The following is a 14,162-nucleotide window of genomic DNA, read 5'->3' as shown; positions in this document are numbered from 1 at the left end:
TAAGGTTAAATTAGTCATTCCCTCTGTGATGGACCATGAACAGCTGGGAGCCTTCCCAGCCTCAGAGCTGCTAGGTTAGGGCTGTGAAACTCAATTACTGGGGGGTTGGGCTGATTTAATCAAATTAATGTTATTGATTCGTTAGGTACTCGGTGCTCACACCCCTCCAGGAATTGAGTTTGCCGTCCTTGTTCTAGGTGGACAGTTAAGACTGCAGCTGGAGACGATCCAGCTGGAGACAGTCCAACTTTAGCAGGCCTCTGGTAGTAACATACTGTAGTTGTTAGTAACAGCCGAGGATTCCCAAGGCGTAGTAACAACCGCACCAAGACATTTCCCATTAGAGGTACCGTAGTGTCAACTTTATTTTAGCTAACACCGCTGATTTGTCTACAGATTGACGAACCATAACCTCAGCAAAGCAGTTGCTTATCAACAAATAGTCATTACTATCTGGACTATCCAGGTTTTTTTCCCTCGTTTACTCACCCAGGAGTTGCAGGTGGTTAGAGTGTTGGACTAGTTAACCGAAAGGTTGCAAGATCGAATCCCCCCCGAGCTGACCAGGTAAAACTCTGTCGTTCTGTTCCTGAACAAGGCAGTTAACCCACTGTTCCCCTGTAGGCCATCATTGTACGTAAGTATTTGTTCTTAACTGACTTGCCTAGTTATAACTACCATTTGTCCTGTGGAACGTTGGAAGAGGGGTTGTCTGTCAGTATGCACCACACGCAGTATATAGACTCTTCGGGAAGAATGATGGCTCTTGGTTTCTGAAGAATAGGCTCTCAATCCCAATTTCAATACAAATGGCTGTATTGGCAAGGGGGGTGCTGTATTGGGGAGGGGGGGGCTGTATTGCCAAAGCAAGTGAAGTAGATAAACAAAAGTGAAAAAATTTAAACATTACTGAAGTTCTGAAAGAATGCAGACATTTTCAACTGTCGTATGTCTATACACACCTCTCTCTGTCACCATGGTGATGGCCACTTTCCACCCACCAGTGTCTTTGACAGGGTAACTCGACACAGACCGACACAATAACACTGCTCTGAGGCAGACATGTTTGTTGCTCCTAGGGAAGTGTTCAAGGCCTTATTTACTTCAATTATAAGACGGATCTGTGAAATTAAAGTTTAGCTAGTACCCGCTGAGTTTTACTTTGTATATTTAAAACAGAATTGTTTCGGAAGGGCCAGTTGTGTTAAATGACTATATTCTACATGTACTTTATAGAGAACAAATGCTTTTCCTAAACTATGCTACACACACACGGTGATCCTGCAGAATAAACTGCTTTCCTCAGTCTGCTGTCCATCAGGCTCTGACAGAATGACTGTCTCGTAAACTACTTTTCATTTGAGCTTGTCAAAAAATGTTTTATTGGCATGTATGATAAGATGCTACACTTATCTGTTGCTGTTTTTTAAAAGCCAATCTGTTTAGTGTTTATGCTGACACATGGTTGTGTACGTGGGATTCTGCCTCTGTTGCTCCCCGAGTCCTTCTACACGTTCATATTGTCGTGAGCTCTTAGCCACAGCGTGGTTCATGGCTGGTCATGGATGATTCGTTGGTATGCATTACAATACAAACTGGAGTTTAGGCTCAACTCCTCACCATGCAGTGTATTGGGTCATCTGTCTCTGCTGTCTAAATCGGTACCAGACTATGGGGGTGTCAAACTGAGTCTATGGGGGGGGGGGATCGTCAAACTTTCTCTGGGTTGTGTTAGGTACTCTACTTTAGCTGGTTGTCTTGGTCTTAATTTAACACATTGAAGCTGGTTTTTCATTTCTTTTCAGAGCCAGGTCAGCTACTATGGGCCCTGGTCTAAAGTAGTGCACTATATAGGGCCCTGGTCTAAAGTAGTGCACTATAAAGGGTGCCATTTCAGATGAAACCCGGTACAGCCCCTGCTATCAAAATGCCAGGGAATTTCTGTCCAAATTTCAGAAAGTGCCTGGTCTCACCCTGCCATATGCTCTCAAAGCGGTCTGCTTGTTTGGTATACATCTAGGGGCTCTGGTCTGAAGCCATAGGGTTCAAGCCAGTACTGTTTGTATTTATTAGCATAGTGAGAATAGTAATGGTCCCAGGACTGGACCCTGTGGAACTCCCCATATTTTATTTAAGTCATAGTAAGTAATTTGTTCATGACGCTCCATACACTCTTACAGCCAAGAAGCTCGAGAACTGAAACAGAACCACAATGTGAAAATTTAGTTTAAATAGAAAATTTACATTTTGTACAAATGTATTTTAATATACACACACTGGGCTGTGTTGGGTAGGGTGTGTCATCAGCTGTGGGTTAGAGTTCAACTCCTGCTCTGCTCACACCATTGTTATGTGCTCACTGACAGGATGTTTGGCAGAGATGGCTGATACTGTGTACACACACACACACACACCTTGAAGCGGTGTGAGTGGTGCAGTTGTGGACAGGGTGCAGCCCCTCCAGGTTGGGCAACGTTCTGCTTTGACCGAAAGATTGACAAACTGCCCAGCCCATCCCGTCTCTATAGCAGTCTCTTGTTGTGGTAATGTGTATAATGAATTACACACCGCTTGAAGATGACACCTATTGAATGGTTCTGTACTAAATGGCTCCCTGTTCCCATAGGGCTCCCTATTCCCGTAGGGCTCCAGTCAAAAGTAGTGCACTATTTAGGATATATGGTGCTATATAGGACGCAGCCACTGTTTGAACGATAAATCACTTCTGTATACTGTTGTGACATAGCTGTTGAGCAATATTTTTCAACAGCTATCTGATTTCCCAACTCTTTTAGAGGACACAATCTCTTCTCTAAACTTCAAGGTTTAATTTTGTTCAATTTTGTTTTTTTGAACAACTGTCTACTTGTGGACCATGCCCCAAGCAATGTTTTTCTACCTGATGCTGTACAGCTACATGTGTCTTACTCTGGCCAAAGTCAATTTTTTCCTCCTTATCCGTAGTCTTCAGAGATGAGCTAATGGGGTCCCCCCCCCCCCTATTGAGATCAGTGAGTGAAGCTGTTTTGGTCTTGATCAGGATGGCCTCACCAGTACGGTCTGAGGGAGAGCTATGATACTGTATGGGTTGAAGGTCAACTTATCCAGGGAATTTAAACTCAAGACAGTACAGTGCCTTCAGAAAGTGTTCAAACCTCATGGCTTAATCTACATTTTGTAACACTTTTGGAATTCAGCCTGTATATTTAACTAATATTCTCCATCTACACAAACGCACACTAGCCCGTAATGACAACGTGAACTTTGTTTTTAGAAATGTTTTGTTAATGTAATGTAAATCTAAATATTGCATTTACGTTAAGCTTTCACAACCCTGAGTCAATACTTTGTAGAAACACTTTTCTGGGTAAGTCTCTAAGAGCTTTCCACACCTGGATTGTGCAACATTGTTTTTTATTATCAAAATTCTTCATGCTCTGTCAAATTGGTTGTTCAACATTGCTTAACAACCATGTTCAGGTCTTGCCATATATTTTCAGTAGATTTAGGTCCAATCTGTAACTCTGCTTCTCAGGGATATTCACTGTCTTAGTAAGCAACTGCAGTGTAGATTTTTACATTGTGTTTTAGGGTATTGTCCTGCTGGAAGGTGACTTCATCTCCCAGTGTCTGATGGAAAGCAGACTGAACCAGCTTGTCCTCTAGGATTTTTGCATGTCCTTAGCTCCACTGTTTCATTTTTAATCCTGGATAAACTTCCAAGTCCTTAAGTACAAGCAGACTCATAACATGATGCAGCCACCACTGTTTGAAAATATGCTGTGTTGGATTTGCCCCAAACAACTTTTTGTCCTGAATACGAAGTGTTGCAGTATTTTAGTGATTGTTTAATGTTTTGGAATATTTTTATACTGTACAGGCTTCCCCTCCACTGTCATTTAGTATTGTGGAGTAACTACAATGTTGATCCATCCTCAGTTTTCTTATTACAGCCATTAAACTCTGTTATAAAGTCCCTATTGGCCTCATGGTGAAATCCCTGAGTGGTTTCCTTCCTCTCCGGCAACTGAGTTAGGAAGGAGGCCTGTCTTTGTGTACTGATACACCATGCTCAAAGGGATATTCAATATCAGATTTTTTTTCTCCAATGGGTGCCCTTTGTGAGGCATTGGATCTCTTTGAAATTTACTGCTTGATTAATGGACCTTACAATTATCTGTATGTGTGGGGTACAGAGATGAGGTAGTCATAATCATGTTAAACACTATTACACGCAGTGAGTTGTTGTGACTTGTTAAGCACATTTTTACTCCTAAATATATTTAGGCCATAATAAAGGGGTTGAAAACTTACTGACTCAAGACATTCCAGCTTTGAAACATAATTTCACTGACATTATTGGGTTTGTTTAGGCCAGTAACAAAGTTGCAAAATATTTTAATTCCGTGCGGAAAGTCAAAAGTATGTGGACTTTCTGGAGGCACGATCTGTTTTGTCAAGAAAAATACTGTCATTGTCAAGACTTTCTCCTCCTTTGTCTTCCTCCTGTTCCTCCCTCATTGCTTTCAACCCCTCTTCCTCGTCCATCCTTCGTCTTCCTCCTCCCTTCATCTAGACAGTAAATGGTGTTTGTGGATGTGAACCTAAAATCTGATCCTAGATCTGTCTTGCCCCCCAGACTCAAAGGCCATAGTGGATGGTAACATGAAACTGATCCTGGGCATGGTGTGGACCCTGATCCTCCACTACTCCATCTCCATGCCGGTGTGGGAAGACGAGGTGGATGACGAGGCGGAGAAGAAGACTCCAAAGCAGAGGCTTCTGGGATGGATCCAGAATAAAGTGCCAGACTTGCCCATCAACAACTTCAGCAGAGACTGGCAGAGTGGCAAGGCCCTGGGAGCCCTGGTCGACAGCTGTGCTCCAGGTAGGTTCTGGGGGTCAGGGTGTGTACAACGGTGTCCATTCTGATGTCCAGAGGTTAACTGGTGGTGATCGTGTGCTTTTTGTTATTGGGTGGGTGTTTAGGATAAGGAATTGATAATGTGTGGTTTTATTGACGTTATTGTTTGTGCAGGTCTGTGTCCTGACTGGGAGACGTGGGACAACAAGCCCTCGGACAACGCCCAAGAGGCCATGCAGCTAGCTGACGACTGGCTGGGTATCCCTCAGGTGAGAACAACACTGTTTTGGTCCCTGTGAGGCTGGACCAGGGAGCCCTCTGGTCCCTGTCATTTGTTTCTGACAGTAAACTACTGACACCATTTCTCCCAAATAAAAATGTAATTTAGAGCATTTATTTACAGAAAATGACAACTGGTCAAAATAACAAAGCTGCAGTGTTGTCAGACCACGAATAATGCAAAGAAAATAAGTTCATATTTTTAAACACAGTACTGTGTTAACTTAGGAAGCTGACAGTAGTTTATCGAAATAATTTTAAAAAAAATACACAACGCTTAATTATAAAGACAGATTCTTAATTTTAGTGGCAAATTTTTTTTTAGTTGTATTTACCTACCAGGTGGGTGCAGCATACAAACAATCAAAAGCTTTATTGAAATCAATCATACAACACACCCAAGTTAAACGTCTGCAAACAGTCTAGCTGTTCAGAGAGTAATTAACATTATTTATACAACGGGTGGGTCTAGTTCTGAACGCTGATTTGGTTTAAACCACGTTCCAGCCGGTGTCTAGTCCACAAGCTACCACTGGCTAAATCTATGATGTTAAAATGCCTATTTTACTCTGTTCAAGCTCACTGCGCAATCCACTGTCTCATCAGCCCAGCCAGGCAATTTATAAACTTGATGTCCACTTTAAAAAGCATGTAGACATGATCTCCCATTTCTTTTAGATTAACATTTGGTTTTCAACAGCAGAGATTTATATAAACCTGTCTGTCTCTGATATTGGCAACATTGTAGTAATACTCCAGACTTCCTCTGTGGTGTTAACCCTGCCTCCAGACTGACTATTTTACCTACAGGCTCAACACCAGCAAACTTTAGTTTGAATACTGAAATCTGTAGATTAGATCATTTGGCGCTGACCACTTTTCCTGACCCATGTGACGCGAACAGCAATAATTATAGGTTGTCAGCAGAACTCAGGGCCTCATTGTGTGTTGTCTGGAGTGGCTATCTGATATTGTCTTCTGTCTTAGGTGATTGCACCAGAGGAGATCATTGACCCCAGTGTGGATGAACAGTCCGTGATGACCTACCTGTCCCAATTCCCAAAAGCCAAACTGAAGCCTGGTGCTCCCCTCAAACCCAAACTCAACCCCAAGAAGGCCCGTGCATATGGACCAGGTAATATATATATATATAGATATCTTTTATCCAAAGTGACTTTCAGTGCAGTGAGTGCGTTCATTTTTAATATGTCTGATACCTGAGGAAATGTTACCCACAACCCGAGCATTGCGAGGAATAACTTGTCCAAAACCGCACAACATTACTGGGCCCAAGCTTAATAATAATGAAACCTTTTCTATGTCCTACTGTGTGCCTGCCAAACACATATCATGTAGCGGTCTACAGAGTTGACAAAACATTAAGAACACCTCCCTAGTATTGATTTGCACCCCTCTTTTGACCTGAACAGCCTCATTCATCATTTAGCCGTCTTATTGCTTATGGGTAGAAGCTGTTCAGGGTTCTGTTGGTTCCAGATTTGGTGCACTGGTACGGCTTGCCACGCTGTAGCAGGAACGGTCTATGGCTCGGGACTGGTGTCATCGTTTTTTTTTGTGCGTTTCTAACACCGCCTGGTATAGAAGTCCTGGATGGCAGGAAGCTTGGCAGGAAGTTTGCCAGGAAGCTTGCCCCCAGGGATGTACTGGTGCCCAACTCATCACTCTTTAGAACCTTACGGTCAAGGGCAGTGCAATTGCCATACCAAGGGGCGACGCATCCTGTCAAAATGCTCTCGATGGTGCAGCTCTAGAACTTTCTAAATCTTTTCAGCCTCCTGAAGGGGAAGAGGTGTTGTAGTGACATCTTCACAACTGTTTGGGTGTGGACCATGCTAATTCCTTACCGATATGGACACAGGAACTTGAAGCTCTTTACCCACTCCACTATAGCCCCATTGATGTGGATGGGGGTGTGCTCGGCCCTCCGTTTCCTGTAGTCCACGATCAGCTGTTGTCATGACAGAGGGAGAGGTTGTTGGCCTGGCACCACAATGCCAGGCCTCTGACCTCGCCCCTATAGGCTGCTCATTGCCGTCGGTGACCAGTCCTACCCGTCAGAACCCTTGATGGTGTTTGAGTCAGCGTGGCAGATGTCTTGTCTACCCTCACCACCTGGGGGGCGGTCCACCTGGGAAGTCCAGGATATAATTTGTTAGGAAATTTGAGTGAGGGAGAGGATTGTATAGCCTTGTATGTGTTAAGATCTAGCTTTACTTATTTTTCTCCTACTTGCAGGTTACATGCTGGTAAATGAGGAAAAGTCATCGGCCACAAGAGACTCACGTTGACTGTGCAATTTCTTGTTTGCTTATGGGTCTATACAACTCGTGTGTGTTAGTGCAAGCTAATCATGAGGTATTCTAACTCGGGCAAGCATAAACTTGAGACTTCCTTAACATGAGATCACCAGCTGTTGACAGACACACCCCTCTTCCCTTCGTCTTACCCTGGTCTTCTATCCGGTTTTGACGATGCAAAACGAAAAATAACAGTGAGCTGTATTAACATGTCCTCATTCAGCAACGACTCTGACAAACAGGACAGGAGTTCTTCAGGACCCAGGATCGTCTCGGACCGAGTTTGCCCAGTCTGTTCTGATTGCACTTACACCAGTAGAACAGAGGGCGATGGTGATCTATTTGTTGGCCAACATCATCAGGATGCTGGCTCGCTAGTTTTTTTTAATGCCATTACCTTGAGTCCCAGGGTTTAGGGCCTGGCCCGACTCGTTGAAGTAGAAGTTATGTTCGTTCTTAGGAAATTATGGCGGAGACATTATGTACAAAGATCAGTTTACAATCACTAATGAGACAGATTCCATAAGTGTTATTTCATAGTTTCGATGTCGTCGCTATTCTACAATGTAGAAAGTACTAAAAACAAAGGAAGAGAACATATCCATCGATAGACAGTTTATCTGCTCTAGTAAAGCTGATCTCCCCTCTTTAAGGAAACACAATGGAGAGGTCCATCTGTGAATTCTGTTGCTTTAATGCCTGGTTCATTCCTTACTGGACAGGATGGCCTGGATTCCCCATCTGATCAATAATGCACCGGCCGGCTATAGGTTCAGCAGTACTTTCCCTCCCATCATCAGAAAGGAGAATGAAAGCACCGTGATCTCTGTTCCATCCATATGCTACAGTGTCAGACCCCCTGGTCTCTGTAATCCTTGGACCCTGAAGAGGACATGCTTTTCCTCCTTGTAACACAAGTCCTGGATTTCACGTTGCTTTCTGTGAAAGAACACACTGCTCGGACACTTTATTTGCACTCCGTTCCAAATCGACCTCATTGATCTGATTCTGAATCTGTTACTGAAGGATGAAGACCTGCAGTACTACAGACCTCCGGAGACTGTTATTGAGTACAGTCTCCTGTATCTTCTACAGGAGTGTCTGGTGTATTAATCAGTCGGTTCTCTCCCTCCCCAGGTCTGGAGCCAGTAGGTAACAGGGTGTTGCGTCCTGCTGTCTTCACGGTGGATGCGTTCAGTGCAGGTCAGGGACAGGTCACTGTTTACGTGGAGGATCCAGAAGGAACCAGAGAAGAGGTGAAGGCAGTTCCTAACGAAGGGAAGAAAACCTTCAGTGTCACCTACATACCCCAGGTTATGGGTCATCACAAGGTACAGTACAGCCAAGTCCCTTTGTAAAACATTCATGCAGTTAACCATTACTACGAACTGATCTTGTGCCATTCCCCCACAACTCGGTCTGCTGCGGTGACCGTATTTCCGCCACACCAGTGGTCACGAGTTATGAAGGTAGTCAATTCCACATGTAGTCACGGTAATTAGTCTGGTGCTGCTGATGGTCATTAGTAGCCTACCAAACTTGTTAACTGCCTGGTACTCAGCACTCTATTGTCCCTCTAACCACTCTGACATCAATGCAAATGTAATGGACAATCTAATCAAACACTTCATGAGAGCTCATGTTGCACAACATTTCTATAGGCTATGCAATTGTGTGTGAAAACAGAGTGATGGCCTCTACTAAAAAGAGGAGGGTCCCATCAAGTTGGCCTATTTATTTCTCAACTTTCATAATATTAAACTTATTAGGCTCATCTTTACAACGAGTATAGCCTACCTGACGGACATGAACTACGGGAGAGTTGTCCTCCTGCTATTTAATAGATGTTTTTTTTTGCCACTTCCCCTTTTCAAAATGGCCGCATGATAATGATCCGTTCTAACTCTTGTTATTTAGTATATGTAAAAATCCGAGGGTTAAATCAAGAATAGTCTGATGGGTGACGATATTATCCTATCACTTGTGAGTTATTATTGTAATCATAATCGCACACCTCATGTAGCCTTACCCCACAGGCCTATGTTTTGATAAGTTATTTGGTCACTAGTTGTGATGAACTTCATTTAAATTAAGGACATCAATCCATTTTACATTCCATTTTACAAGCGGTTTAGAGCCTAACTTGGATACATAAGCAGAGTTTCAAGTTTGGGGAAGATAATTTTAATCATAAAAATGCCCCTTTAAATGGGATTATGCATGTAATGCTTTCATTATAGAGGTTGCTTTTGATAATGGTGTTTTCCCGCTAATAGCCTACTGTGTGTTCTGCGCTTAAAATGTGAAGAAATACATGTTCAGCTTAACTTTCTGATCTATTGTCAGCCACATTCCGTAAAAAATGTTTTGATGCTAGTATTCATTTATCGCTTCTCGCTACTGTTCCAGACTGTTTTAGAATGTGTTTCTCGCACAGAATAATATAGGTTGACCTATGTACTACGGGGGATATGAGATTGCTGTAGGCTAGTGCTTTTCCTGTTTGTTAGGCCTACTCTTGCTGGCTGACAAATTCAATGTGGACAGTTCTTCACCTTGAAATTGAAATAACAAGCGTGTGGTTGTCTTCACTTGTAGCCTGTGAGAAAGCTCTGATCACATGAGGTGCTTCTGAGCATGCAGCTGGGAGAAGAGAATTATAAGGATTATATTTAGCCCAAGGGCAAGAGGCATGGAATTTGGACATTTTGCGTTCATTACGGCAAAGGGATGCCGTCGGGAAATTCCAGGCTTTATCAACCGCTTGTCAAATTGTGAATGAGAGACTGATGAAGTGTGTACAGCCTGCACAAAGAAACAAAGCAGAGCTCGTGCCTTTTCCAAGCAACTTTTTTCAAATCATTAATTGTATCATGCAGCCTTAAAATGTATTTAAAATCTGAACATGTAACCTAATGTTTGTAGAACAAGTTACATTTAACTCTACATTAAGCATCTAATAATACCCATCTCTTTCACCGCTCAACACAGAACGTGTGCACTTCCTCAAATGGTTTGGAGAAAATATTTCTATATTATTCAGCTTTGTGCAATTGTTTTCTTCATACTATAAAATAATGCCACTGAATTCTAAGCAAATCTAGTCCATTAAATGAACTAGTGTAGCCTACAGCCATTTGGCATAGCCAGATCAGGACCTAACATAAGGACAACGGAGTATGCTATTCTGTTCTACTGAAACTACATTTTCTTCATATCATGTTTCTTTAGACATGTCTAAAATAAATAATGGATTTATTGTGATGGTGTAGACTATTACATGGCTTTATTGAAAGGTGTAGGCTATATTACATGGATGCATTAGAACATGGATGTTCCAGAGGTCTGCATCAGTGGCTTGTAGGCATGTGTGGAAACCTGAAGATTGCCATTTACCAGGTGACACAATTTGACTACCCCAGACCTACCCACAACAGCATCTTCACTTCATTTGGCAAGCTCTTGATTCAGTTCTACAGTCAAGTTCTTCACTTGACCGGGAGCTTGTCTGATAAAGTGTCTAAATTGTTTGGCGGCATGAGATACCACTTCCATGTCGATTTTCTGACATGGTTGTTGTCGTCTAGGTGACGGTGCTGTTTGCAGGCCAGCAGATCCCCAAGTCTCCGTTTGAGGTGAGCGTGGACAAGGCTCAGGGAGACCCCACCAAGGTTACAGCCAAAGGGCCTGGACTGGAAGCTATAGGAAACATAGCCAACAAACCTACGTACTTCGACATATACACTGCAGGTTGGTTCTCCTCCCACAGCTGCTTCTGTTAGTAGGATAATAACTGACCAAATTCGCTGGATTTTTGAACTTTCTTTATTAGCAGTTTGAAGTTGTTGCTTTGTAGACTGGTCCCAGATCTGTATGTTTATGGCAGAAAAGTGAATCTCGGTGCTTTGGCTAAATTATTGCTGTGTTCCTCTCTCAACTAGGGGCAGGAGTGGGAGAAGTGTCGGCTTTCATCAAGGATCCCCAGGGCAGACCGTTGGAGGCCATGGTGGAGGATAAGGGAGACAGTGTGTTCAGGTGTACCTACAAGCCCACCCAGCAAGGTCCTCACACAATCACCGTCACCTTCGGAGGCATCGCCATACCCAAGAGTCCTTCTACTGTCAACATTGGACCAGGTGAACACTAACCTAAGCCTAGTGAGGGGGGGGGTTAATCAATTATATGGATTTTATTTTAACCTTCTGAAGACAATCCAGACATTTTACATTTTCAATCCCACTAAACCTTCTGAAAACTTTCTTAAATTGAAGAGCTTTATTTCAATTCTAGAACCCCTGTTCCCTACGTCTAGCCTATATACAGAACTCTGGCTAGATTCTAGAACTCTGGGTCTGACACAATTGGGTGTACATAGTTTGTCTTGTTAGATTCCACTGAGTGGTCAGCTGCCTCCCCCGGCTCAACTCATGTCTCACCACCTACAGTACTTACTCAACCTCTCAGGAGGGCAGTGACCTAGCTCGACTCTGGCTGTCAGGTAGCTGCTGGGTCAGGGCTGAGAGGGGATGGACAGGTGTGATTAGGAAAAGATGAAAGTGGACAGAAGGAGAGCATTAGGACTAAAGGCGTCAGCATGGTTCGGCTGGCGCCTAGACAAACTTGGCTAGCTGAACAGAACCAGTGTGCTTGCATACGCTCTTAAGTCCTTCACTTAGAAAAAGTGGCAATAGTGGTGTTTGTCCATTAAGAACTCAAGATATGTCATTAATGTTGAAGTTTTTGAGGCGGAGGTCTAAGTGGTAAATATAACTAGGCTGTTTGCTGCAGTATTTCTCAATGGGGGGGGAGAGAAAGAGTTGTCTCTAGTTGAATGACAATACTTTGTTGACGAATCCTTACTGTTGACTAATCACCGATGAAGGGGTGTAGACTTTGGCTCTGAACTTCGGCTTGCCTCCAGAAAAAATGTGTGCCTAAAAAGCCAAACTCTCACCGAAGTCCAAAATGTTGTCAGAATATATGGACAAACTCTTTCGCCTGGGAAGCATGTGGATGCCTTAAGCCAGGACATGGTGGACAGGGGAGCTGGCAGCCTTGTTCAGCCCTTCTCTCTTCCTCCTACAGCCTAGCTCATAAAACCCCAAATTCCATCTCCCTGATGCAGCTTTTCCACGCCACAACGACCTCACGGCACAGTACAACACGGTGCCATGACCCTAAACCCTCTGGCTTTACAGACCCACAAGTTGATTTTCCAAAACAAAGGCTTTGTAGTCATTTAATTTTATTCAAATGGATAACTGAAACTGAGGTGATTGTTGAATTGGGAAGTGAGCATCTATTTGCTGTGTCTACAAACCCCCTCCGACTTCTCAGTTTGGAAGCATATTACAGGTTAGTCTTGATGAGGTTTGTGAGGTAGAGTTGTAGGCTTGTCCCAAATGGCACCCTGTTCTCTTCAGTACACTACTTTTGTCCAGAAGTCTCCCAAATGGCAACCTATCTTCCATTTAGACAACTGTTTTCTTTAGTCCTGTTGCTTATTATATCTGAATGAAGCCCCCTTCATGTCAACTGCTTGAGGCCTACAGTACAATCTGTTCTACTCCAACTGCTTGAGGCTATTCCAATGCAATGTGTTATTTCCTCATTAGTTTAATTTACAAGTAAGCAGATAAGGTCTAGAGTTGATTTCAAGTGTGTTATTTGTAATCTGTTGCTGTTAACCTCTGGGATATGTGGGACGTGTCCCAATCTGGCCAAAAGCCAGAGAAAATAGAGCGCCAAATTCAAATAACTAAAAATCTAACTTTTTAATGAAATCACACATGTAAGATACCAAATTAAAGCTACACTTGTTGTGAATCCAGCCAACATGTCAGATTTCAAAAAGGCTCTTCGGCGAAAGCAAACTATGCTATTTTCTGAGGATCGCACCATAGTAAACAAAGAAGCATATAAACCCTGTTGGCGTGACCCAAACCGCAGAAATAAACATAATTCATGCCATACCTATGACGAGCTTCTTTTGTCGGCACTCCAATATGTCCCATAAACATCACAAATGGTCCTTTTTGTTTGATTTAATTCCGTTGATATATATCATTTCCATTTATTTGGCGCTTTTGATCCAGAAAAACACCGGTTCCAACTTGCGCAATGTGTCTAAAAATCTCAAAAGTTACCTGTAATCTTTGCAAAAACATTTCAAACTACTTTTGTAGAAACTTTAGGAATTCTTTTATGTAAATAATCAATCAAATTGAAGACTGGATGATGTGTGTTCAATACAGGTAGAAAACAAATTGAAGCTTGCTTTCTGGTCACGCGCCTCTATCTAAAAGTACACTTCAAGTTACCCTCGTTCAAGATGGCCATACTTCTTCATTACACAAATTGAAGAAACTTAACCAATTTCTAAAGACTGATATCCAGTGGAAGTGGTAGGAACTGCACGAAGGTCCCTTAGAAATCTGGATTCCCAATGAAAACCCATTGAAAAGAGTGACCTCAAAAAAAAAAAACGGAGTTTATCGGAGTTTATCCTCGGGGTTTCGTCTGCTAAATAAGTTCTGTTATACTCACAGACATGATTCAAACCGTTTCAGAGACTTTTTCTATCCAAATCTACTAATATGCATATCTTCTGGGGAGGAGTAGCAGGCAGTTGAATTTGGGCATGCATTTCATCCGGACGTGAAAATACTGCCCCCTGTCACCAAGAAGTCAACCCTCAATAT

At 42.8% G+C, this 14,162-nt stretch overlaps 1 protein-coding gene across 2 annotated transcripts in view; it reads left to right on the top strand.

The window, feature by feature from the left end:
- The window catches only part of flnba (filamin B a), an 89,294-nt gene that overhangs the window by 26,592 nt on the left and 48,540 nt on the right, over window positions 1–14,162 (top strand). For both annotated transcript variants that reach the window (XM_020484036.2, XM_020484035.2), the window contains exons 2-7: window positions 4,640–4,888; window positions 5,039–5,133; window positions 6,131–6,278; window positions 8,599–8,792; window positions 11,049–11,211; window positions 11,403–11,597. In XM_020484036.2, the coding sequence (XP_020339625.1) occupies window positions 4,640–4,888; window positions 5,039–5,133; window positions 6,131–6,278; window positions 8,599–8,792; window positions 11,049–11,211; window positions 11,403–11,597 (1,044 nt within the window). The remainder of the gene's footprint in view (window positions 1–4,639; window positions 4,889–5,038; window positions 5,134–6,130; window positions 6,279–8,598; window positions 8,793–11,048; window positions 11,212–11,402; window positions 11,598–14,162) is intronic.

This window comes from Oncorhynchus kisutch, linkage group LG5 (assembly GCF_002021735.2).
Source record: "Oncorhynchus kisutch isolate 150728-3 linkage group LG5, Okis_V2, whole genome shotgun sequence".
NCBI lineage: Eukaryota > Metazoa > Chordata > Actinopteri > Salmoniformes > Salmonidae > Oncorhynchus > Oncorhynchus kisutch.
This window is presented reverse-complemented; position numbering and strand designations above follow the sequence as displayed.